The 26,472-nt window shown below is 37.8% G+C and overlaps 1 protein-coding gene across 4 annotated transcripts in view; it reads right to left on the bottom strand.

Moving 5' to 3' along the window:
• The window catches only part of CCSER2 (coiled-coil serine rich protein 2), a 261,285-nt gene that overhangs the window by 198,720 nt on the left and 36,093 nt on the right, over window positions 1-26,472 (bottom strand). For all 4 annotated transcript variants that reach the window (XM_053692037.1, XM_053692036.1, XM_053692035.1 and 1 more), the window contains one exon: window positions 7,682-9,092. In XM_053692037.1, the coding sequence (XP_053548012.1) occupies window positions 7,682-9,053 (1,372 nt within the window). In that variant the 5' untranslated portion in view covers window positions 9,054-9,092. The remainder of the gene's footprint in view (window positions 1-7,681; window positions 9,093-26,472) is intronic.

Here is a 26,472-nt window from a genome sequence, read left to right as displayed (position 1 = left end):
AAAGATTTCAACCAAGATGCCAAAGAAATGGCAGAAGTTTTCTGGCCTTTCAAAAACCGGAAAAGATAACAAATAAACTTGAAGTCTTTCGGAAAGACTTAGTAGCTTCAACATAATATTTCAAAGCTCTAAAAACATCCAAAGAATGCAACGATTTCTCCTTAGAATTCTTAGGATTAAGACATAATGAAGGAACCACAATGTCTCCACTAATGTTGTTGGAATTCACAACTTAGGTAAAAATTCAAAAGAAGTTCGCAACACCGCCTTATCCTGATGAAAAATCAGAAAAGGAGACTCACAAGAAAGAGCAGATAATTCAGAAACTCTTCTAGCAGAAGAGATGGCCAAAAGGAACAAAACTTTCCAAGAAAGTAATTTAATATCCAATGAATGCATAGGTTCAAATGGAGGAGCTTGAAGAGCCCCCAGAACCAAATTCAAACTCCAAGGAGGAGAAATTGACTTAATGACAGGCTTTATACGAACCAAAGATTGTACAAAACAATGAATATCAGGAAGAATAGCAATCTGTCTGTGAAAAAGAACAGAAAGAGCAGAAATTTGACCTTTCAAGGAACTTGCGGACAAACCCTTATCTAAACCATCCTGAAGAAACTGTAATATTCTCGGTATTCTAAAAGAATGCCAAGAAAAATGATGAGAAAGACACCAAGAAATATAAGTCTTCCAGACTCTATAATATATCTCTCTGGATACAGATTTACGAGCCTGTAACATAGTATTAATCACAGAGTCAGAGAAACCTCTTTGACCAAGAATCAAGCGTTCAATCTCCATACCTTTAAATTTAAGGATTTCAGATCCTGATGGAAAAAAGGACCTTGAGACAAAAGGTCTGGTCTTAACGGAAGAGTCCACGGTTGGCAAGAGGCCATCCGGACAAGATCCGCATACCAAAACCTGTGAGGCCATGCCGGAGCTACCAGCAGAACAAACGAGCATTCCTTCAGAATCTTGGAGATTACTCTTGGAAAAAGAACTAGAGGCGGAAAGATATAGGCAGGATGATACTTCCAAGGAAGTGATAATGCATCCACTGCCTCCGCCTGAGGATCCCGGGATCTGGACAGATACCTGGGAAGTTTCTTGTTTAGATGAGAAGCCATCAGATCTATTTCTGGAAGTTCCCACATTAGAACAATCTGAAGAAATACCTCTGGGTGAAGAGACCATTCGCCCGGATGCAACGTTTGGCGACTGAGATAATCCGCTTTCCAATTGTCCATACCTGGGATATGAACCACAGAGATTAGACAGGAGCTGGATTCCACCCAAACCAAAATTCGAGATACTTCTTTCATAGCCAGAGGACTGTGAGTCCCTCCTTGATGATTGATGTATGCCACAGTTGTGACATTGTCTATCTGAAAACAAATGAACAACTCTCTCTTGAGAAGAGGCCAAGACTGAAGAGCTCTGAAAATTGCACGGAGTTCCAAAATATTGATCGGAAATCTCACCTCCTGAGATTCCCAAACCCCTTGTGCCGTCAGATACCCCCACACAGCTCCCCAATCTGTAAGACTTGCATCTGTTGAGATTATAGTCCAGGTCGGAAGAACAAAGAAGCCCCCTGAACTAAACGATGGTGATCTGTCCACCATGTCAGAGAGTGTTGTAAAATCGGTTTAAAGATATTAATTGAGATATCTTTGAGTAATCCCTGCACCATTGGGTCAGCATACAGAGCTGAAGAGGTCGCATGTGAAAATGAGCAAAGGAGATCGCATCTGATGCGGCAGTCCTAAGACCCAACATTTCCATGCATAAGGCTACCAAAGGGAATGATTGTGACTGAAGGTTTTGACAAGCTGATATCAATGTTAAACTTCTCTTGTCTGACAAGGACAGAGTCATAGACACTGAATTTATGTACAAAAACCTAAAAAGGTTACCCTTGTCTGAGGAATCAATGAACTGAATGGTAAATTGATCCTCCAACCATGAAATTGAAGAAACAACACAAGTCGATTCGTATGAGATTCTTCGAAAATGAGAAGACTGAGCAAGTACCAAGATATCGTCCAAAATAAGGAAATACCAAAACCCTATTCTCTGATTACAGAAAAAAGGGGCACCGAGAACCTTTGAAAAAAATTCTTGGAACTGAGGCTAGACCAAACGGTAGAGCCACAAAACTGGTAATGCTTGTCTAAAAAGAGAATCTCAGACACTAAAAGTGATCTGGATGAATCGGAATATGCAGATACACATCCTGTAAATCTATTGTAGACATATAATGCCCTTGCTAAACAAAAGGCAGGATAGTCCTACAGTAACCATCTTGAATGTTGGTATCCTAACATAACGATTCAATAATGACAGATCCGGAACTGGTCTGAAGGAATTGACCTTCTTTGGTACAAATGAAGAGATAAAATAAAACCCCAGCCCCTGTTCCAGAACTGGAACTGGCATAAATACTCCAGCCAACTCTAGATCTGAAACACATTACAGAAATGCTGAGCCTTTGCTGTGTTAACTGGGACACGGGAAAGAAAAGAATCTCTTAGCAGGAGGCCTTAACTTGAAGCCAATTCTGTACCTTTCTGAAACAATGTTTCTGAAACCAGAGATTAAGAACGGAATTGATCCAAATTTCTTTGAAGAAAACGTAATCTGCCCCATACCAGCTGAGCTGGAATAAGGGCCGCACCTTCATAGGTATTTAGGAGCTGGCTATAGGTTTCTATAAGGCTTGGATATATTCCAAACTGGAAATAGTTTCCAAACTGATACCGCTCCTGAGGATGAAGGATCAGGCTTTTGTTCCTTGTAAGGAAAGGAACTAAAATGATTATTTACCCTGGAAAGAAAGGGAAAGCAAAGATGACTAAGAAGACATGTCAGCATTCCAAGTTTAATCCATAAAGCTTCTCTAGCTAAAATAGCTAGAGACATATACCTGACATCAACTCTAATGATATCAAAAGATGGTATCACCAATAAAATTATTAGCATGTTATAGAATAATAATAATAATGCTATAAAATTATGATCTGTTACTTGTTGCTCTAAAGCTTCTAATCAAAAAGTTGAAGCTGCAGCAACATCCGCTAAAAATATAGCAGGTCTAAGAAGATTACCTGAACATAAGTAAGCTTTTCTTAGAAAGGATTCAATTTTCCTATCTAAAGGATCCTTAAATGAAGTACTATCTGCCGTAGGAATAGTAGTACATTAGCAGGAGTAGAGATAGCCCCAAAACCTTAGGGATTTTTGTCTCAAAAAACTCTAATCTGTCAGATGGCACAGGATATAATTTGCTTAAACGTCTAGAAGGAGTAAATAAATTACCCAAATTATTCCATTCCCTGGAAATTACTTCAGAAATAGCATCAGGGAGATAAAACACTTCTGGAATAACTACAGGAGATTTAAAAACCTTATTTAAACGTTTACATTTAGAATCAAGAGGACCAGAATCCTCTATTTCTAATGCAAATAACACTTCTTTAAGTAAAGAACGAATAAATTCCATCTTGAACAAATACAAAGATTTATCAGCATCAACCTCTGAGACAGAAACCTCTGAACCAGAAGAACCATTATCAGTATCAGAATGATGATGTTCATTTAAAAATTCATCTGAAAAAAGAGAAGTTTTAAAAGACTTTTATGTATACTAGAAGGAGAAATAACAGACATAGCCTTCTTAATGGATTTAAAAAATAAAATCTCTTATGTTATCAGGAACACTCTGAAAATTAGATGTTGACGGAACAGCAACAGGTAATGTAACAGTACTAAAGGAAATTTTATCTGCATTAATAAGATTGACATGACATGCAATACAAATAACAGCTGGAGAAACAGATACCAAAAGTTTATAGCAGATACACTTAGCTTGGTAGCTCCAGCACTGTGCAGTGACTTTCCTGAAGTAACTTCTGACTCAGTTGCAACGTGGAACATCTTGCAATATGTAAAAGAAAAAAACAACATATAAAGCAAAATTGATCAAATTCCTTAAATGACAGTTTCAGGAATGGGAAAAAACGCCAAAGAACAAGCTTCTAGCAACCAGAAGCAATAAAAAATGAGACTTAAATAATGTGGAGACAAAAGTGACGCCCATATTTTTTCGCGCCAAATAAGACGCCCACATTATTTGGCGCCTAAATGCTTTTTGGCGCCAAAAATGACGCCACATCCGGAACGCCGACATTTTTGGCGCAAAATAACGTCAAAGAATGACGCAACTTCCGGCGACACGTATGACGCCGGAAACGGAAATAGAATTTTTGCGCCAAAAAAGTCCGCGCCAAGAATGACGCAATAAAATGAAGCATTTTCAGCCCCCGCGAGCCTAACAGCCCACAGGGAAAAAGTCAAATTTTAAGGTAAAAAATGTTAAATTAAAATGCATTATCCCAAATATGAAACTGACTGTCTGAAAAATAAGGAAAGTTGAACATTCTGAGTCAAGGCAAATAAATGTTTGAATACATATATTTAGAACTTTATAAACAAAGTGCCCAACCATAGCTAGGAGTGTCACAGAAAATAAGACTTACTTACCCCAGGACACTCATCTACATATAGCAGATAGCCAAACCAGTACTGAAACGAGAATCAGTAGAGGTAATGGTATATATAAGAGTATATCGTCGATCTGAAAAGGGAGGTAAGAGATGAATCTCTACGACCGATAACAGAGAACCTATGAAATAGACCCCTTAGAAGGAGATCACTGCATTCAAATAGGCAATACTCTCCTCACATCCCTCTGACATTCACTGCACGCTGAGAGGAAAACCGGGCTCCAACTTGCTGCGGAGCGCATATCAACGTAGAATCTAGCACAAACTTACTTCACCACCTCCATCGGAGGCAAAGTTTGTAAAACTGAATTGTGGGTGTGGTGAGGGGTGTATTTATAGGCATTTTAAGGTTTGGGAAACTTTGCCCCTCCTGGTAGGAATGTATATCCCATACGTCACTAGCTCATGGACTCTTGCTAATTACATGAAAGAAAGAACAGATAAGTAAGTGATTAAGGACAGAAAATGGCAAAAGAAGCTGAGAAAGAGAATTGAACCTAAAAGGAGGGAGAATGGAGAGACCAGACTGAAAAACTAGAATATAGAAGAAATGTGAAGAGAAAAATATCAGGAGAAACAGATAAAAGAAAAAAAATGCAAAAAAAAAAAATTAAAATGGAGAGAAAAGAAAAAAAAAAAAAAAAAAAAAAAAAAGGAAAAAATTAGCAAATAGTACAGAAATTTCAGGAAAGGCAAAGCAAATGGCTCAGGCATTGGGGCAGCGCAAACAGAGGCGTAACTAGAACTCACTGGGCCCCAGGGCAAAGTCTATGGCAAAGCTACCCTAATTTGAACAGCACCCCAGGGGTCAAGTCGAGCAGGAACGCATGGGAACGGAGTTCCTACACTAGTTTTGCAGGAGGAACTAAGTTCCCTCTGGACAAAGAACAGAAATGCTTCAGTAAACACAGCTGCTGCTGGTGGGAGGAGCTGAAGCACTATCTGGTTAGAGGGATAGTTAGATCCTCTAGTAATGGGCAGTAACACTTCCTATAATACACTAAATGCAAGCCTGTCAGAGGTTCTGCTGTGTGATCATCATGCAATGTGTGTAACACATGGTGCTTACATTTTTGTGTGGCTTGCTCTGGGGTATTTAGCTCCCCTCAGCAGAAATAGGATTATAGCTCCTTAAAGTGATGGTAAATTCACTAAAATGTCAAAGCTATTTTCTAAAACTTTCATTACAAATATACATTGTGTACTCTTATTTCTTTACTAAACAATGTTTAAGACAGAGTAAATTCCCCTTTTTTTTTAATTTGCAGCGTTACCTGTCTCTGGCCGCCTCCATGTAAAAAATACTGATTCTGAATTTGATTGACATATGGTGCATCCAATAGCGGATGCACCATACACCCTATGTATTTGGTCTTCAGCACACTCTCGTACTGCTCCTTTGAGGACTCTAAATTAACAATGTAAACTGCGCAAGTGCAGTTGTCAGTCAAGCCGATAGCAGCCTCATGTAAACAGTGAATCTTTTCTTACATTATCGATTCACGGTTTACTGTTGCGGTCTCACGTTTGCTCATTCTGTCATACCCTCGCCCAAACAAGCAAGTTTTATTGAAAATAAAATAGTGTGATTTTTGTACTACTTTTGACTTACTATATACAATAGCCACCCTCACATGCTCTTTTGGGCTAGGGGTATGACAGAAGAATGAGCACATGTCAGCAGAGACGCCAACAGTAAACAGTGAATCGATAATGTAAGAAAAGATTCACTGTTTACATGAGGCTGCTATCGGCTTGTCTGACAACTGCACTTGCGCAGTGTACATTGTTAATTCAGAGTCCTCAAAGGACCAGTGCGAGAGCGTGCTGAAGACCAAATACATAGGGCGTATGGTGCATCCGCTATTGGATGCACCATATGTCCATCAAATTCAGAATCAGTATTTTTTACACGGAGGCGGCCAGAGACAGGTAACGCTGCAAATAAAAAAGCGGATTTACTCTGTCTTAAACATTGTTTAGTAAAGAAATAAGAGTACACAAGGTATATTTGTAATGAAAGCTTTAGAAAATAGCTTTGTCATGATAGTGAATTTACCATCACTTTAAGTGGGTGAGACTCTGTGACAGAGGATTCTCAGGCAACCATTTAACCCGTTATTGGATTTAATTTGCTTCCATTAACCAAAGGGTATAGATTGTATACATATAAATACAGCGAGTGTGTGTGTGTGTATATATATAAAATATTAATATAATATTAATTGTGAGGGGGTGGAAGTCTTGGTGAGTTCCCACACTTTTTTTGTAGGACTTGACCTCTGCCCCTTCCAAAGCATAGCTAATGAGCAATATGATATTTATAATTATACATACACACATATATACACGCACACACACATATATACATATACACATACATATACACACATATATACATATACATGCACACACACACACACATACATATACATGCACACACACACACACATATACATGCACACACACACATACATGCACACACACATACATGCACACACACACACACATATACACACATACATATACATGCACACACACACACACACACATACACACACACATATACACACACATACATATACATGCACACACACACATACATATACATGCACACACACACACACACACATACATATACATATACATGCACACACATACACTGCAGCTATTCAGGATCCGGAGCACAAGTGACAATGGAAGTCCCTACGGTTGGCATTGCTGCCCTGCTCTGCCCACCTACTCCTTCTCCTCTCTCTAAAGAAGACTGTGCTGATTTATAGCAGGTACTGGGGTATATCAGTTAATTAAAAAAAAAAAAATACAACTAATAAAAGTAATATTAAAAAAAACAAGATGTAGGCAGAGAAGATTGTGACTTACTGGAGGGTAAAAATTGTAATTTTCAATAATTTTATTTTAAAAAAAACATATAAAAGGAAACGTTTGCAGTTCGGAATAATTTTGAATTTGGGGATTAATGTGTTCACATAAAATATAATGCATATATAAAAACTTTCTTTAGCATATTAAAAACCTCTGAAAGATTTAGTTTGAAATTTCCTTTAATCTCCTTACTTCACCTGAAGTCATAATAAAGAAAAAACATTTACCTGCTGCTTTAATATCAATGCAGTCATCTGTTTTATCGATAATGCATTTTTCTTGGAAAGATTTCAACAGATTTTTACTGGGTAGATTTTCGGTCAGACTTTTCTCCAGTTCCACTGCAATAATAGTTTTATTACCATCTTCTAAATCAATAAAGTCATCACTAAAATCTTCACTTAGATCGTTCTTATCAGAAGATGACAATGAAGATATACTAAGTTCATCTAAGTCTTCACCATAGTAACTATCTTTAGACTCTTGTTTTTGGAGGTTATCGCAAAGAACAAAATTACAGGTATCCATGACTTTTTCTTCAATGTTGATTTTATTGTTAGCTGATCTTTCGATATCGCTTGGCATGGGTTCCATTTTATCTTTTAAGGAAAAGGTATCTGAAGAACTTTTTAAACCATCAATGATTATCTCCCGTGGGAATTGTTGTCTTGTTGTCTTTAGTAAAGAAGGACGGCTCATTTTATAACCCAAAGGAGACGCTAAAACAGATCCATTGGACAAGTTAGGTTTTTTTATTCCAGAAGAAGACCCTGCTGAATAAGTCCTTGTAAAACTAGACTTTAAGGGTTTTGTATTACCGTTGGGCAAATCATATTGTCTGTCGCTCCTTGACAATAAATTCCCCTTTGGAGCTGTCCTCAGGGCTACATGTGTTTCATAAGGCTTTTGTGGGTCTATTTCTCGGTTAAAGGAAAGAGACCGTGCAAGTGTTGTAGTTGGCTGTAAGGAATTCTGTAGGGAATGAGAAAAGCTTTGGGACCTCCTCACGTAGGAAAAAGACTTTATGTTGTCAGGGACATTATTTGAAAAAATTCTATTTACAGAATTAGCTCTGGGCCTCTGTAAACCTGTAATTGGTCTACTATTATAAAAACCACTGGCCTGTGTTTTACAGCCATTAATGCCAGAGTAGGAAGTCCTTCCTAAAGATGCATTTTTTGTAAATTTAGTGGAAGTAAGCAGTCTGTTTTCATTCAGATCCTCCTTTTGGGACACCAACATATTGTTTTGTTGTCCAGTCTTTAATGTCCCTCCTAACCTGGGTATATGTTTATCATCTGTTATCTGGGACTGGGAATATGTTTTGGCATCATGCCCTTTGCCGAAAGCAGAGTTAATAGGTTCTTTACCAATCTGCTCATTCGGTGGATGCTTCAGTTTTTTCCAATTGGGCTGAAGGACTGATGTCCTTTCAAGGTTACTGTGCTTGTTATCTCCACTAGTGACGCTGGATTTACCCACCAAACCAATGTGTGTGCCATTCTGTGTCCGATCAAAGTAGCTTCCTATAGGTTTTGAAGACCCAAATTTTGGAAGCCTGGAACCTAGAGAGGCTCTGGCCTGGATTTTTTCTTCCATGAGCTGTCAAGTACATTGGTCCTCTGAGGCTGATTAAATCTAAGAGAAAACAAAAACCACCAACAACAGTTAGCACTAATCATTAAATTATTGTTAATTTTAAACTTAAAGGATTTTAAATACCCCCAAAATACATAGCACTCTGTTAAGCAAGCATTAAACTGAGAATACTATGCAGATGTGTTTTTTTTTTTTAAATTATAGGAGTTGTTTAAATACTGAAGAAAAAAAAAATATTGTAAAGTTTTAGTGTCCATAAAGCAATGTGTGCGGACATATTGTAACCTAGGTTATCTTTTCTGCTGAGATCAATTAGGGAAATTTATAAATAGGTCATTAGAGTGCTCAACCAATCACAGTGTAAAATATAGCAATGTTAAGCCTGGAGTCTGCAATTACCTTTTTTTTTTTTTACAGGGCTTTGAAAGCCTATCATTTTCAGAATTTATACCGCAAAGTTGTTGTACTACACATAATTAAAACATGTTATATTACAATCTTAAAGTGTTTAATGTCTCTTTCATGCTGGGGGGAAAGAGTTTAGATCGGGATGAAATTTGATGGAAAAATGAAATCATTCGATCATCGATTTCAAGGCTGGATGGGATCATAGAGGACTGCCTACAATGCTAGGCACCCACCCCAGTCCGATTTCAATTACAAAAAAGGAGGAGGCTGCAGGACACCATATAAGGTTGGATGTTCCATGCCGTCCTGAGTTAAAGCCCAGCGGCATGGAACGTCCTAGCAGCGTGAAGGGGTTAAGCAGCCGAACTCCAAGACCAGCTCAGAAGTGATTGTGCATAAAATGTCTGTCTCTGACCATTGCAAACTTTTGATTTGTGCATACGCATACGATATTGCCTATCAATCTTTTTTTTTAATCAAAAGACTTAAAATATAGTTTAACTGGCACATTTAAAAGGTCAAAACTACAATTAGGTTAAATAAATTAAAAAAAAATGAATAGGTTCAGTAATCAATAAGGTGGAACTTAAAGGGACAGTAAAAAAAAATCATAATTAAAATCAGTATTTGCAATAATGTACAATAGCTAAGCAGCCCTAATATGGTAAGCTTTATAATAAAATGTAACCTCAAAAGCCGCTCCTGCTCCGGACCACCTACGGGATGCTGCTAGTTTATTTAAATTAGCAGCAAGTGACCCCTCGCCAGTGTGCTCACAGAGACTGAGTGGAGTGTACAGTGTGACAGAGTGTGAGTGCAATTCTGCAGGAGGCGATGAGTCACCTCATATATAGGCAGAACTGCTTGCTTAATTTAAATAAAATAACATTTTATACATTAAAACATTTCAAATATTACACAGCTATTATACATTACTGCAACTGCTGATTCAAATCATCAACATTTTGTCCAAACGTACCTTTAGGCTAAATAGCAGTCTAAGTAATAAACATAATAATGTGCAAGCACTGAGGGGAACAGGTGACAATAAAATAAATATATGAAAAACGTAAACATGAAATGTAGAGATTTAAAAACAAGATCACACACAAACTGAACTATAGAATAAATAAAAATGAAAAAAATATAATACTGACAGAAAAAGAAAGACGGCACAGATTCTGCTAGGCAAGACTTCTGTGAGTTTATATATAATAATATAATGTTATATACTGTAATATAACAGATCCGTCACACTCTGGCTATGAAGGAGTAAAATGGGTGTGTTTCACATACAGATATGAGACAGGAAATATATAGGATTCCTGGCACTAGAGGCTGAAATAGTATGGCCAGAAACCAGTGCAGACGTCCGCAAAACACACATTACAAAAAGATTAAGGATTCGAAGAAATTCTATAAAACACAATATGATAGCGAACACATAATATATATACATCGTGCACATAATAAACATATTAGCTGTCTATTAGACATACAAACAGGCCACCCATCCTCAAGAAGTACTGTATGTCAGGTTGTCTATATACTAGGTGTGGTATACAAATTATGGTTTTAGACACCTCTGAAAAGGCCGTGCTGGGAGGTATGGGGCCGCGGAAGTGTTGGGAGGTTCGGGACCGCGGACGTGTTGGGACGTAAACAAAATGACAGTAGCAAGTGCAGATTTTTTTCCTCAAAATAAGGCAACTACTAGAGGGAGTTTGACAATTGAAAAACAACTGCAGCAAACAATGTGTTAATCTTTAGTAAAAATGTCTTACTCCACTAGTATGTTAATTTAAATACTTAAAAAACAAACAAAACAAAAAACATTGTTATTACAAGCTGTATGTCTCTTTAATATATTTTCTTTTCATGCCCCTTTAATCCTAACAATGTGGAGGTCTCACTGCCCTGTGGCTAGTATTGATTTATTTTCAAGTCTATGGCAACATGTCTGTTCCGTTAAGCACAGAAGATTACCAGCCTAATTTAGGGCTGACATATTGATCTACTCTTCCACTGTGATCATTGTACTTAAATCATTAAAACACAAAATGAAAAGGGTACAAAAAGACTGAAATTCCATTAAAGAAACAAAGTAATAATCCAATAATGTGCTGCCTCTGACACAGGAAGAAAATGCATTTCCGTCCCAAGGACTAGAACAAGCTTTTTTTTTTTTTAAGTGGATACGTAGTCAACACAATAAAACATGTAGATATTTTAAGACACAACAGTTATACTCAGGACTTAGTACTTTCAAAAACTATTTCAGATGAAGTGATCTGGAAAAGAGGATTACCTGTGACACCAGAAGTAAAGTTATTTAAAGAACATCAGTTTATTATGCACAGAAACTCACATTTAATAGTAAACCCGTCGATAAAGAAATAATCCTAAAAAGGCAACATTCTGAGTATTCAACACCACAATACTGATATTCATAGCAGCATTTACTTATACATTGTTTTGTTTATTAACCACAAAGGTCACGTATGCAACACCCAACGAAGTTTGGTAGACACAACAAAAGGAAACAAAGAATGACGTTTCTTTTAAGGGACGTGAATGTCAAACAAACTTTCACCATATAAATAGAGCATGTGATTTTATATTTTTCATTTTATTTACGTTATTGAATTTATTTTGTTCACTTAGTATGCCTAATGGGAAAGCATACCTAGGTAGGCTCAGGAGTAGAAATATACTAACTGGGAGCTAGCTGGTGTTTGGTAGACACACACATATTCCTCTTGTCATTAGCTCACCAACTTGTTCAGTTACTTCGGGCAAACCCTTGTTTTTTTTTCTCTGATTGCCCATTCCCCAAAACCTCTGTTTGTATTTAGGGTTGACTGAACATTTTGGGACATTTGTAAAAAAAATAAATGTTGGCTATATTTGTGCATCTAGACAAATGTTTGAAGAGCACCCAACATTTATATTTGTCCAAACAAAATAAATAAATACATTTAAAAAATTATTTTTCCATTTTTGAATATCAATATTCAAATGTTGAATCTCAAACTTCAATAAGTCTACTGGAATCAATATCTAAATGTCCGGATGGTAGCATTGAATATTTAATTGTTACACTCAATATTCAAATGTTAGTGCTTGATATTCATATATAAATATTTATTGCAAAATGTGCAAAAAGTTGAAAAACTTGTGGCCTGTAACCTGTGCCAAAACATGCCCAGTAATTTCCATAGACCATCTTGCCTTGCTTTGAGGCTGCTCTAACCCTACACACAGGTCAAATGGCAACACCCACCCATAAACTGGCACAACTAATACCACAAGACTCTACCATTAGTACTCTTGTGATGTTAAACTGTCATGTTGTGAGGTGAGAATGAGATATACCATAATCACCTATAATGCACATGGACCAAAAGAGATACTAAATTAATACTAGATGGAGAGCTCTAAGTAATTAAACAATGATTGCAGCATATACTGAGAAGTGATTAACAGTAGTATCCAAGGATCTTAATAAGAAATCATCTACCTAACTATAAAATTGTAAACTTTAGTTCACACCACTCTCAGAAATAAGTCCTTGATTTTTCCAAAAATTTAAGAGCAGGAGCTGGGTGAGAGTATCTTTTGTGACAATCAAATTGGGGAACAAAATGTTTGCATTGACATTCATTCTATGATTCAAATGTTACATCAGAAAGGATCTACAGGGAGTGCAGAATTATTAGGCAAATGAGTATTTTGACCACATCATCCTCTTTATGCATGTTGTCTTACTCCAAGCTGTATAGGCTCGAAAGCCTACTACCAATTAAGCATATTAGGTGATGTGCATCTCTGTAATGAGAAGGGGTGTGGTCTAATGACATCAACACCCTATATCAGGTGTGCATAATTATTAGGCAACTTCCTTTCCTTTGGCAAAATTGGTCAAAAGAAGGACTTGACAGGCTCAGAAAAGTAAAAAATAATGAGATATCTTGCAGAGGGATGCAGCACTCTTAAAATTGCAAAGCTTCTGAAGCGTGATCATCGAACAATCAAGCGTTTCATTCAAAATAGTCAACAGGGTCGCAAGAAGCGTGTGGAAAAACCAAGGCGCAAAATAACTGCCCATGAACTGAGAAAAGTCAAGCGTGCAGCTGCCAAGATGCCACTTGCCACCAGTTTGGCCATGTTTCAGAGCTGCAACATCACTGGAGTGCCCAAAAGCACAAGGTGTGCAATACTCAGAGACATGGCCAAGGTAAGAAAGGCTGAAAGACGACCACCACTGAACAAGACACACAAGCTGAAACGTCAAGACTGGGCCAAGAAATATCTCAAGACTGATTTTTCTAAGGTTTTATGGACTGATGAAATGAGAGTGAGTCTTGATGGGCCAGATGGATGGGCCCGTGGCTGGATTGGTAAAGGGCAGAGAGCTCCAGTCCGACTCAGACGCCAGCAAGGTGGAGGTGGAGTACTGGTTTGGGCTGGTATCATCAAAGATGAGCTTGTGGGGCCTTTTCGGGTTGAGGATGGAGTCAAGCTCAACTCCCATTCCTACTGCAAGTTTCTGGAAGACACCTTCTTCAAGCAGTGGTACAGGAAGAAGTCTGCATCCTTCAAGAAAAACATGATTTTCATGCAGGTCAATGCTCCATCACACGCGTCCAAGTACTCCACAGCGTGGCTGGCAAGAAAGGGTATAAAAGAAGAAAATCTAATTACATGGCTTCCTTGTTCACCTGATCTGAACCCCATTGAGAACCTGTGGTCCATCATCAAATGTGAGATTTACAAGGAGGGAAAACAGTACACCTCTCTGAACAGTGTCTGGGAGGCTGTGGTTGCTGCTGCACGCAATGTTGATGGTGAACAGATCAAAACACTGACAGAATCCATGGATGGCAGGCTTTTGAGTGTCCTTGCAAAGAAAGGTGGCTATATTGGTCACTGATTTGTTTTTGTTTTGTTTTTGAATGTCAGAAATGTATATTTGTGAATGTTAAGATGTTATATTGGTTTCACTGGTAAAAATAAATAATTGAAATGGGTATATATTTGTTTTTTGTTAAGTTGCCTAATAATTATGCACAGTAATAGTCACCTGCACACACAGATATCCCCCTAAAATAGCTATAACTAAAATCAAACTAAAAACTACTTCCAAAATTATTCAGCTTTGATATTAATTAGTTTTTTGGGTTCATTGAGAACATGGTTGTTGTTCAATAATAAAATTAATCCTCAAAAATACAACTTGCCTAATAATTCTGCACTCCCTGTACATTCTAATTATACATTGATTTAGGTTGTTTGTTTTTTATATTTTTTAATTTTATTTGATATTTAATTACATTAAATATGCCAACAATAACCATTGATTTGCAACAACTGAATGTAGCATGTTCAGTGAACACTCACATTTGTATATGATGAACAATTGTTAATTCTAAACATTTCCCATCCCTATTTGAAAGTTATTTCCCAGCATTTTACATTGTAAAACTACAATATATTCCTCTCATTACTACTACACTGCACAATGCAAGTGGTATTTATCCATTAGGGCAGTGTCCATACGGTATAAAGTAGGGCAAATACACTAATCCAGACTAAAAACGCATTAGTGTAGTCTTTTAAGAGAGCAAATACAGTGAAAGGAATAAAAATGCATCCACAAAGCAAGGATTTCCAGTCATACAATATCCCAAACAGAGCAAATGCAGCACAGCTGCAGACATCTTAGTGTGGTATAGAAATGTACAAAAAAAATCTCTCTTTGGTGTTCTTTTGTCAGCACAGGCAGCAAACCTATAAATAGAAGCCACTTTGTCTAGACCATCTTAAAAGAAAAATGCACGTGTTTGTGTGCACGTGTTTGTGCATAAGTGGTTTGCAACTTTCCAAAATGGTCAAATAGAATAAATAGATTATAAAAGCAACTATGGGATATTAACCCCTTAATGACCACAGCACTTTTCCATTTTCTGTCCGTTTGGGACCAAGGCTATTTTTACATTTTTGCGGTGTTTGTGTTTAGCTGTAATTTTCCTCTTACTCATTTACCGTACCCACACATATTATATACCGTTTTTCTCGCCATTAAATGGACTTTCTAAAGATACCATTATTTTCATCATATCTTATAATTTACTATAAAAAATATATAAAATATGAGGAAAAATTGAAAAAAAATACACTTTTTCTAACTTTGACCCCCAAAATCTGTTACACATCTACAACCACCAAAAAACACCCATGCTAAATAGTTTCTAAATTTTGTCCTGAGTTTAGAAATACCCAATGTTTACATGTTCTTTACTTTTTTTGCAAGTTATAGGGCAATAAATACAAATAGCACTTTGCTATTTCCAAACCATTTTTTTTTTCAAAATTAGCGCTAGTTACATTAGAACACTAATATCTTTCAAGAATCTCTGAATATCTATTGACATATATATATATTTTTTAGTAGACATCCCAAAGTATTGATCTAGGCCCATTTTTGTATATTTCATGCCACCATTTCACCGCCAAATGCGATCAAATAAAAAAAATTGTTCACTTTTTCACAAATTTTTTCACAAACTTTAGGTTTCTCACTGAAATTATTTACAAACAGCTTGTGCAATTATGGCACAAATGGTTGTAAATTGTTCTCTGGGATCCCCTTTGTTCAGAAATAGCAGACTTATATGGCTTTGGTGTTGCTTTTTGGTAATTAGAATGCCACTAAATGCCACTGCGCACCACACGTGTATTATGCCCAGCAGTGAAGGGGTTAATTAGGGAGCTTTTTGGGGTAATTTTAGCTTTAGTGTAGTGTAGTAGACAACCCCAAGTATTGATCTAGGCCCATTTTGGTATATTTCATGCCACCATTTCACCGCCAAATGCGATCAAATTAAAAAAAAACGTAACATTTTTCACAATTTTTGGTTTCTCACTGAAATCATTTACAAACAGCTTGTGCAGTTATGGCACAAATGGTTGTAAATTCTTCTCTGGGATCCCCTTTGTTCAGAAATAGCAGACATATATGGCTTTGGCGTTGCTTTTTGGTATTTAGAAGGCCGCTAAATGCCGCTGCGCATCACACGTGTATTATAGCTAGCAGTGAAGGGGTTAATTAGGTAGCTTGTAGGGAGCTTGCAGGGTTAATATCACATTTAGAGTAGAGCTCAGCCTCCCACCTGAAACATCAGACCCCCTGATCCCTCCCAAACAGCTCTCTTACCTCCCCCACCCCACAATTGTCCCCGCCATCTTAAGTACTGGCAGAAAGTCTGCCAGTACTAAAATAAAAGCTATATTTGGTTTTTTTGTGTGTTTTTAAAAAAAGCATATTTACATATGCTGCTGTGTACTATCCCCCCTTAGCCCCTAACCTCACTGATCCCCCCCAAACAGCTCTATAACCCTCCCACTCTAACTTAATCTGCGCCATCTTGGGTACTGGCAGCTGTCTGCCAGTACCCAGTTTAGAAGAAAACATGCTTTTTTTTAATTTTTACTAATTTTTTCTGTAGTGTAGCTTCCACCCACACCAAACCAACCCCCCACCCCTCCACGATCTCTTTTTGTGAGATTTGGGCATTTCTTATTAAAGATTTGGGCATTTCTTATTAAAGATATTTGCCGTAGTGTAGCGGTTCCCACCCGCTCCCGCCCGCCACCCTCCGTGCACGCGCGCGCCCCCTAACGTTCCCGCCCCCCTTGACTAAACAGCACACACCGATGGCCGCCCACCCGCCTCCCAAGCCGGCTCCCACCCACCAACGATACCGGCCATCGATGTCCGGTGCAGAGAGGGCCACAGAGTGGCTCTCTCTGCACCGGAAGGCCATGTAAGGTTATTGCAGGATGCCTCCATATCGAGGCATCACTGCAATAACCGGAAAGCAGCTGGAAGCGATCAGGATCGCTTCCAGCTGCTTTCCACACAGAGGACGTGCAGGGTACATCCTCAGGCATTAACTGCCTTTTTTTTTTTGAGGACGTACCCTGCACGTCCTCGGTCATTAAGGGGTTAAAGGGACACTATACCCAATTTTTTTTCTTTCATGATTCAGATAGCGCATGCAATTTTAGGCAACTTTTTAATTTACTTCTACAGGGAGTGCAGAATTATTAGGCAAGTTGTATTTTTGAGGATTAATTTTATTATTGAACAACAACCATGTTCTCAATGAACCCAAAAAACTCATTAATATCAAAACTGAATAGTTTTGGAAGTAGTTTTTAGTTTGTTTTTAGTTATAGCTATTTTAGGGGGATATCTGTGTGTGCAGGTGACTATTACTGTGCATAATTATTAGGCAACTTAACAAAAAACAAATATATACCCATTTCAATTATTTATTTTTACCAGTGAAACCAATATAACATCTCAACATTCACAAATATACATTTCTGACATTCTAAAACAAAACAAAAACAAATCAGTGACCAATATAGCCACCTTTCTTTGCAAGGACACTCAAAAGCCTGCCATCCATGGATTCTGTCAGTGTTTTGATCTGTTCACCATCAACATTGCGTGCAGCAGCAACCACAGCCTCCCAAGACACTGTTCAGAGAGGTGTACTGTTTTCCCTCCTTGTAAATCTCACATTTGATGATGGACCACAGGTTCTCAATGGGGTTCAGATCAGGTGAACAAGGAGGCCATGTCATTAGATTTTCTTCTTTTATACCCTTTCTTGCCAGCCACGCTGTGGAATACTTGGACGCGTGTGATGGAGCATTGTCCTGCATGAAAATCATGTTTTTCTTGAAGGATGCAGACTTCTACCTGTACCACTGCTTGAAGAAGGTGTCTTCCAGAAACTGGCAGTAGAGGAGGAAAAAAGGAGGTCTGTAAATTAGCACAAAAATGGCTACCCTGAAAAAAAGAGGTTAGTTCCAAAATACCTCTGAACAATAACTATTAAAAACCAAATACAGGGTGCGCTAATGAAAGCTGCTAATATAGAGGATAAAATAAAACTAATAAATGCAGAGTTAGTGTTAAAAAACGAATGATGTTAATACCATAAAATATATTTTAATATATATATAAATAGACCCTAATACATGTAAACTAACATTTGAAATACATGATGTGTAAAATATAAAAAGAAAAAATGAAAATAAGACCACCGGTGGAAAAAAAATATCAGGGGAACGAAATGAAAGTCCGTGGTAGGCTTTAAAAATGTATCCAAATAAACAAAGTTCATTGGTTAAAAATGCAAATGACAGATGTATAAAAATCAAATGAGAGCATGGAAAGCAGCTGAGTCAGTCTGTGTGGCTGTATCAATGTAACTTTGCATCAATGTAACATTCGAAATTAAAGTTCCGTGGGTGGCTGAAAGGACAATCTGCATCAAAATGGAAAAGTCAGTACCATAAATGATTCGTCTTACAAGTTAGACTCACCCAGAATACGAAGCTATTTTCTGTTATGCTTCTCTGTGTACAAGTGTAGTAGGTCCGATATGAACACGTTAGACCCTTGATAGATAGGAAATTACCTTTCAGGTGAACAGTATCGCTCCAGCGTGTACTGTGGTTTGCCGGATTGTGCAGCGTGTGCGGGGTCACGTGATGGTTTGTTCCAATCAGATGCACGGATTACCGGGTGGTCTGTAGATCAGCGTGTAAGTGATGTCTGCAGATTCTAAGAGTCACAGTTAGCCAGGCTTGATGTTGTGAGATGGGAAACAATGTTACATTGCAGTTGGGATTGTTTTTGTAGAGTTCAAAATGGAGAACAACAGAGCGCTCTGTATGTTAAGTTAGACTTGGTAGTAAAAACAATCACAGTGTTGCGGATCAACGCGTTTCAGCTGGTGTAGCCTTTTTCAAGATGAATTCAGACTGCTTGCTGCTCTCCTTTTATTGAGGATAATTGTTTAGGACTCCTCCTTGTTAGGTGCTCAGTTTTTTTCTTAAAGGGAAGTATCCTTTCCATGATTTAAATAGTCTCTCATAAAATAGCGGACTCTCATTTTTAAAGGGAGCATAATGTGTATACACATATGTATGAATCACATGTGTAAAAATGTGAATGAAAAGGTGAATAAAAAATCACTGGCAGTAGGACTGGGAGTTGAGCTTGACTCCATCCTCAACCAGAAAAGGCCCCACAAGCTCATCTTTGATGATACCAGCCCAAACCAGTACTCCACCTCCACCTTGCTGGCGTCTGAGTCGGACTGGAGCTCTCTGCCCTTTACCAATCCAGCCACGGGCCCATCCATCTGGCCCATCAAGACTCACTCTCATTTCATCAGTCCATAAAACCTTAGAAAAATCAGTCTTGAGATATTTCTTGGCCCAGTCTTGACGTTTCAGCTTGTGTGTCTTGTTCAGTGGTGGTCGTCTTTCAGCCTTTCTTACCTTGGCCATGTCTCTGAGTATTGCACACCTTGTGCTTTTGGGTACTCCAGTGATGTTGCAGCTCTGAAATATGGCCAAACTGGTGGCAAGTGGCATCTTGGCAGCTGCACGCTTGACTTTTCTCAGTTCATGGGCAGTTATTTTGCGCCTTGGTTTTTCCACACGCTTCTTGCGACCCTGTTGACTATTTTGAATGAAACGCTTGATTGTTGGATGATCACGCTTCAGAAGCTTTGCAATTTTAAGAGTGCTGCATCCCTCTGCAAGATATCTCACTATTTTTGACTTTTCTGAGCCTGTCAAATCCTTCTTTTGACCCATTTTGCCAAAGGAAAGGAAGTTGCCTAATAATTATGCACACCTGATATAGGGTGTTTATGTCATTAGACCACACCCCTTCTCATTACAGAGATGCACATCACCTAATATGCTTAATTGGTAGTAGGCTTTCGAGCCTATACAGCTTGAAGTAAGACAACATGCATAAAGAGGATGATGTGGTCAAAATACTCATTTGCCTAATAATTCTGAACTCCCTGTAGTATCAATTTTTTTTTTTTTTTTTTTTTTAAACGTTTATTTATTATTGACGTACACACAATCATCATATTACAAACTATGTGGCAGGAGTACAATCAGTGTTCTTTACAGAGATGAGACAAGCTTTATCAAATCCTAAAGCATTTATACTTACAACCATCATTTTTTTAAACGGAAAAAACAAAACTTAAATATAGCAGATGCAATGATGACCATAGGGTCTCTGTATTAATAATATGTGCCGGAGAAGTATAGACTATGTATCACGTAATTTTTGAATTTTCCTGTAGGATGTATGAAACTAATCTCCATGAGGGACTTAATACATATATACCTGTCCTAAAACAGGTTAAATATACTTTTTAATGGTGTCAATACGAGGGGGGTACGGGAAAGAAGAAGGGTAGAAGGAGGGAGAGAGATAGAGAAAAAAAAAAAAAAAGGAAGGAAACCAAAGAGAAGAACCTGCAGTGCCCCCCATCCCTCTCCGCTCTCTCTCTAATCGGCCCAAAATGCTGGGTATCTGCCCGCGTTAATCAGTTCAAGAATATAGGCCGATTGGCTGAGGGGCTTAATTAATTGCTGCTGTGCCAGGGGAGTAAGTGACAATATAACTACACCCCATTTGTCTAGGAATCTTTTTATGTGAGCCTCATTGTACTTAGATATTGCATATTGTTCCACCATACATTGTTTCAATACTTCTTTTTTAAATTTTATAAACGTGGGTAGGTGGGGGAGTTTCCAGTATTTCAAGATCACATTCCTAGCTAATAAAATTACGGTATTGATTAACTTATAATTTTTTTGTTGTTGTGAAAATTTAACTAAGAAAATGACCATTTGGGCCTCTAGTCTTATTTCTGTGTCTAGGATTTTATTCAACCAAAACTTAATTTTCAGCCAGAACTGTTGGACTTTGGGGCACAACCAGATGCAATGTAAAAAGTTTGCTTGTTGGGCCTGACATTTCCAGCATCCGATAATTTTTCTATACCATTTTGATAATTTGTCAGGGGTGATATATGTCGCATAAATCATTTTTAAATGCCGTTCTCGCCATGCTAGGGCATTTCCTGTTTTATTCAACAGGTTCAGGCTCACTTGAATTTGTTGAGGCCTGAGCTCTGGAAAGCTATTACTCCAAATAGCTACTATTTTCTCCAATTGGGCCTCGTGTTTGGAAATCGTCATCAAACGATAGAGTGGAGAGATTGACGTAGACCCACTCTTATATTGATTTATTAGGCTCCTTAACGGAGCATATGTCCAATTAGAGCCAAATTTAAGTTTGAGATCTGTGATGTAGTGCTTTATTTGCAAATACGCATAGTGATCAGATTGGGGAAGCTCAAATTCTACTCTGATGTCAAGGAATGATCTAATTATTGTATTAGAAGTAACTAATTGTTTTATAGAGGTCAGCCCTTTCAATTTCCATCTCTCAAAGACCTTATAAGTAAAACCTGGAGCAAATCCTGGGCATCCCTGAATTGGGAGATATTCCGAGACGAATGGAGATGTTCCTATTTCTACACAGAATTTCTGCCATGCCAGAATCACATTTTTAAAAGTCGGCATTTTAGCAATTACCGGTGGCAGTTGTGCAATTGGGCAATGTAGAAGTGCTTTTAAATTGAATGGGTGAACAAGATTTGTTTCCCCGGCAAAGACAGTGAAAAGTTCTTTCTCTGAGATCCAGTCAGCCGCCAGTTTTGCTATCGAAGCAATATTGTAATAGGTAATATTCGGGAAAGCGAGGCCCGCCGACTCTTAAGAGAGTGTTAGTGTATTTAATGCAATTCGGGGTCTCTTTCCTTTCCAGAGAAACTCACTAGATATTCGGTTAAATAGTCTTATATCTGCCTTATGTAAAAGAAAGGGTATGTTTTGGAGGAGATATATTAACTTTGGTAAAAGTATAATTTTAATAAGCATAATGCGTGCTGAAAGAGAGATAGGGAGAGAGGCCCAGTCTTTCAATTTCTGCTTACAGTAATTGAAGAATTTAACATAATTCAACTCATACCATTCTTGTGGAGATTTTGACATCGTTACTCCTAAATACTTTATTTGAGTGACCTCTCTGAATGGGTGTTCTGATACATGGTACGCAGTTCTGTGTATCCACAATAATTCAGATTTTTGAACATTGATTTTGTAACCAGAAAATGACGCGAATATCTGCACTGACTCTAATAGTTTAGGTAAGCTTTCTTTTAGACCAGATAAGAAAAGAAGTAAATCGTCAGCATACAAAGCTAGAACATATTTTTGTTTACCAATCTGGATACCTTCTAACTGCTGCCTAAGGAGAATCGCCAGTGGTTCTAATGATATGTTAAAGAGGATAGGCGATAGGGGGCATCCCTGCCTAGTGCCTCTCTGTAAAGTAAAACGCTCCGTAGTTGAACCATTGATAAAAATTGCTGAAGAGGGATTGTTATAGATAGCTTTAATCAATTTTGTAAAGTACCCCGAAAAGCCAAACTTTTCCAAGGCCGAAAAGAGATGGTCCCAACAGATAAAGTCGAAAGCCTTTTCGGCGTCGACTGTTAAGATGGCAGCATCTTTTTTTAACACTTTCTTGTTATTCCGCAGATAATCCAGTACGAGCATAACTTTGCGGATATTTTTTGTCGGGCTTCTCCCCATCATAAAGCCAGCCTGATTGTCATGTATGATATTGTTTAAGTGAGGGACCAATCTTTTTGCAATTATAGACATAAGTAATTTATAATCAAAATTTAACAGGGAGATAGGTCGATATGAAGAGGGGATTTCAGGATCTTTTTCTTTTTTAAGAACTAAAGCTATGTTTGACGCCGCAAAATACGGGGAGCATGGCATATCTGCGGAATAATAAGAATTAAATTACTTATGTAGATTAGGAACTATTTGATCTGCGAGGATCTTGTAAAATTCAGCTGGTAGCGAGTCGGGGCCAGGGGCTTTATTAAATTTAGCAGCTTTAATACCAGTTAGAATTTCTTGTGTAGAGATCGGTGCATTAAGTTGGTTAATTATCTCTTGTGGCATTTTGGGGATCTTTACATTATCCCAAAACCTCTCTTTTAATTCTAGATTGGGAAGTTCAGCTTTGTAGAGATTTTTAAAGAAATCCGTGAACGTATGTTGAATGTCGTGGTTAGAGGTAAATCTATTTTTCCCAGATCCAATTGCGGCGATGTAATTGGAAGATCTTTTTTTAGTAATTTTAACAAGATATTTTGCCGCTTTCCCTGAGTAGCCACCATAAAGTGATTTCTTCCTTATATCTTCAGATATCATTTGTTGTTTAAGGAAGATATCCCTTTGTGTTTTTAAATTTGTGTATCTTTCTCCAAGATTTTTGGAAGGTACAGCTATGAACGCATTATATGCGTTCCTCACACTATTAGAGAGTTGAATTTCTTTCTGTAAGGATTTTTTTTTGAGGGCACACATATAAGCCTTAATATCCCCACGTAGAACAGCCTTTCCGGTCTCCCAGAGTATTTCTGTCTTATCTTTATAAGCATGATTGTAACTCTCAAATTCTCTCCATTTGTTAGCTAGCCAGTTTTGAAAATGTAGGTTACTATGGAGATAATTGGGGAAAAAGAAATTATTATTCGGTCTAGGAATAAGGGATTTAGAGTTAAATTCTATAGCTATAATCGCGTGATCAGAAAGTACTATATCTTTAATGTCGGCCTTTACCTCCTTACCACTTAAGTTTTCAGAGATTAGAAACATGTCTATGCGCGACAAAGCTTGATGTCCTTTGGATAGACATGTAAATGCTTTGACATCTGGGTTCAAACTTCTCCAGATGTCATATACACCCACTTTATGACAGAATTTTTGTAATGTTCGTGTTTTCTTGACTCGCTTAATACTTTTAGTTCTACTTAATCTGTCTAAGTTAGGGTATGCTGTTAGGTTAAGGTCCCCTCCAATCACAATATTACGGCCTCTATATAATACTAATTCTAATGCTAGTTCCTCCCAAAACCTAGAGTCAGGTTGGTTAGGGCCATAAATATTGCAGAGAATAAAAGAGATCTTCTCTACTTCAATATCAAGGATTTGATAACGGGCCTCTGGGTCAATTTGGCTCTTATTTATTTTATATTTTAAGTTTTTATTGATCAATATTGCCACTCCTTTCTTCCTGACCTGTGACGGGGCAGCTACCACCTCCCCAACCCATCTAGATTTGAGTTTATCAATTTCATGCCCTTTTAGATGAATTTCTTGAAGCATAGCAATATCGGGCTTATGGGATCCCAGTAATTTTAGTACGGTTTTCCGTTTAATAGGGGAAGTAATTCCACCTACGTTCCAGGATAGAATTTTAATCGACCCTATGCCCGGTCCAAATTTACTAAAGTGCTAAAAAACATTTTAAAACGTACCGTGATTTTATAAAGTACAAAGAGCCCGCAAAACTGTAATACTTTTAAATATATTAGAACGAGAGAGCAGAGGGGAGAAGAGGATGCAGAAACCTCATAAAAAAAAAAAAAAAAAGAAGGGGAGAGAAAAGAGAGGAAGAGAAAGAGGAGGAAGAGAAAAAAAAAAAAAAAAAAAAAAAAAAAGGAGAAGAAACCCCCCCCCCCCGTTTACATACCGGTAATAAAAATACATCTTTACACACATAATCTTGAAAAAACCTTCTTTTCAACAGTAATTTTACAGTAAAAAAAAGCACTCATAATCAAAACATAAAATAACTTCAAGCAATCAAGCCAATCCCTGACATTTAAGGGATACCATTATCTAAACAAAACTTCTGGGCCTCTGCAATATTGTTTAATGTACTTGTGTGTCCCTCTATAATCATGATTAATCTTGCAGGATAGACAAGCCTAACATTGTAGTTTGCTTTCATAAGTCGAGAGCAGAAGGGAGACATTTCTTTCCTCCTATTCGTAGTCTCGGAGGAAAAATCTTGAAAGATTAATACTTTTTGTTGATCTAATATTAATGGGTTAGCTTTTCTGTAGTGTTTAAGAATATTAATCTTGTCCTGGAAGTTTAGCATTTTAATCAGTATGGGTCTAGGTCTACTAATACCCTCAGAATTTTGGCGTATTGGACCCACTCTGTGGGCTCTTTCAATGATCATAGGCATCGGGGAGGCTGGCATTTTTAATAATTGGGGAAGTTTAACTGAAGCAAAGGCAACTAAATCTTGGTATTCTGTCGATTCGGGGAGGCCGATAATTCTTAAATTATTTCGACGCGAGCGATCCTCTAGATCCTCTAATTTCGCTTGTAGCAGAGCTATTTGAGACCCGGACTCTTTGTTAGACTGCTCACATTTATGTAATCTATCTTCAGAGTCCGAGATTCGGGTCTCAATTTCCTCCAATCTGGCTGTAAATTGCCTCACTTCCAGGACAATATTATTTATATCTTGTTTAATTTCTTGTTTAACAACATCCAATTGCGGAGAAATCATCTTGGAAATCTGCTCAACTAATTCAGAAAAATCAAAATTTGGACCAATACCATTATATTGTTCTTGCGCAACTACTAGGGAGCTCTCGGATAACTTAGCAGATTTCTTATCTTTCTGTTTGGGTGGCATGGCTGGTGATGTTTGTTTATGTTGTGTGACAAATCTATCCATGTATATTGAATTTATTGCTCAAGCTAAGCAGGGTAGAGATATAAAAATAAAAAGAGGGGGAGAAGGAGAAAAAAAAAAAAAGGGGGGGTGGATTAATCTACAGTAAAAAAGTGGAAATGTGAGAAGTATCTCCGACTGTCACTTACTTTCCCTAAACGTGGCAGATTACAGTGCCGTGAGTGAGGACATGTGTTGAAGTGCAGCAATTAAAGTGAGAGTGTGATGCGTGAAAGAGAAAAAAAAAAAAAAAAAGGGGGGGTGGGGTGGATTAATCTACAGTAAAAAAGTGGAAATGTGAGAAGTAACTCCGACTATCACTTACTTTCCCTAAACGTGGCAGATTACAGTGCCGTGAGTGAGGACTTGTGTTGAAGTGCAGCAGTTAAAGTGAGAGTGTGATGCGTGGGGGAGAGAAAAGAAAAAAGGGAAAATCCCATAAACCAAAACCTTAGTGCAGTCTAATAGACCTGGGGGGCCAGGAAGAAG

This window comes from Bombina bombina, chromosome 9, assembly GCF_027579735.1.
Source record: "Bombina bombina isolate aBomBom1 chromosome 9, aBomBom1.pri, whole genome shotgun sequence".
In the NCBI taxonomy this organism is placed as follows: Eukaryota; Metazoa; Chordata; class Amphibia; order Anura; family Bombinatoridae; genus Bombina; species Bombina bombina.
This window is presented reverse-complemented; position numbering and strand designations above follow the sequence as displayed.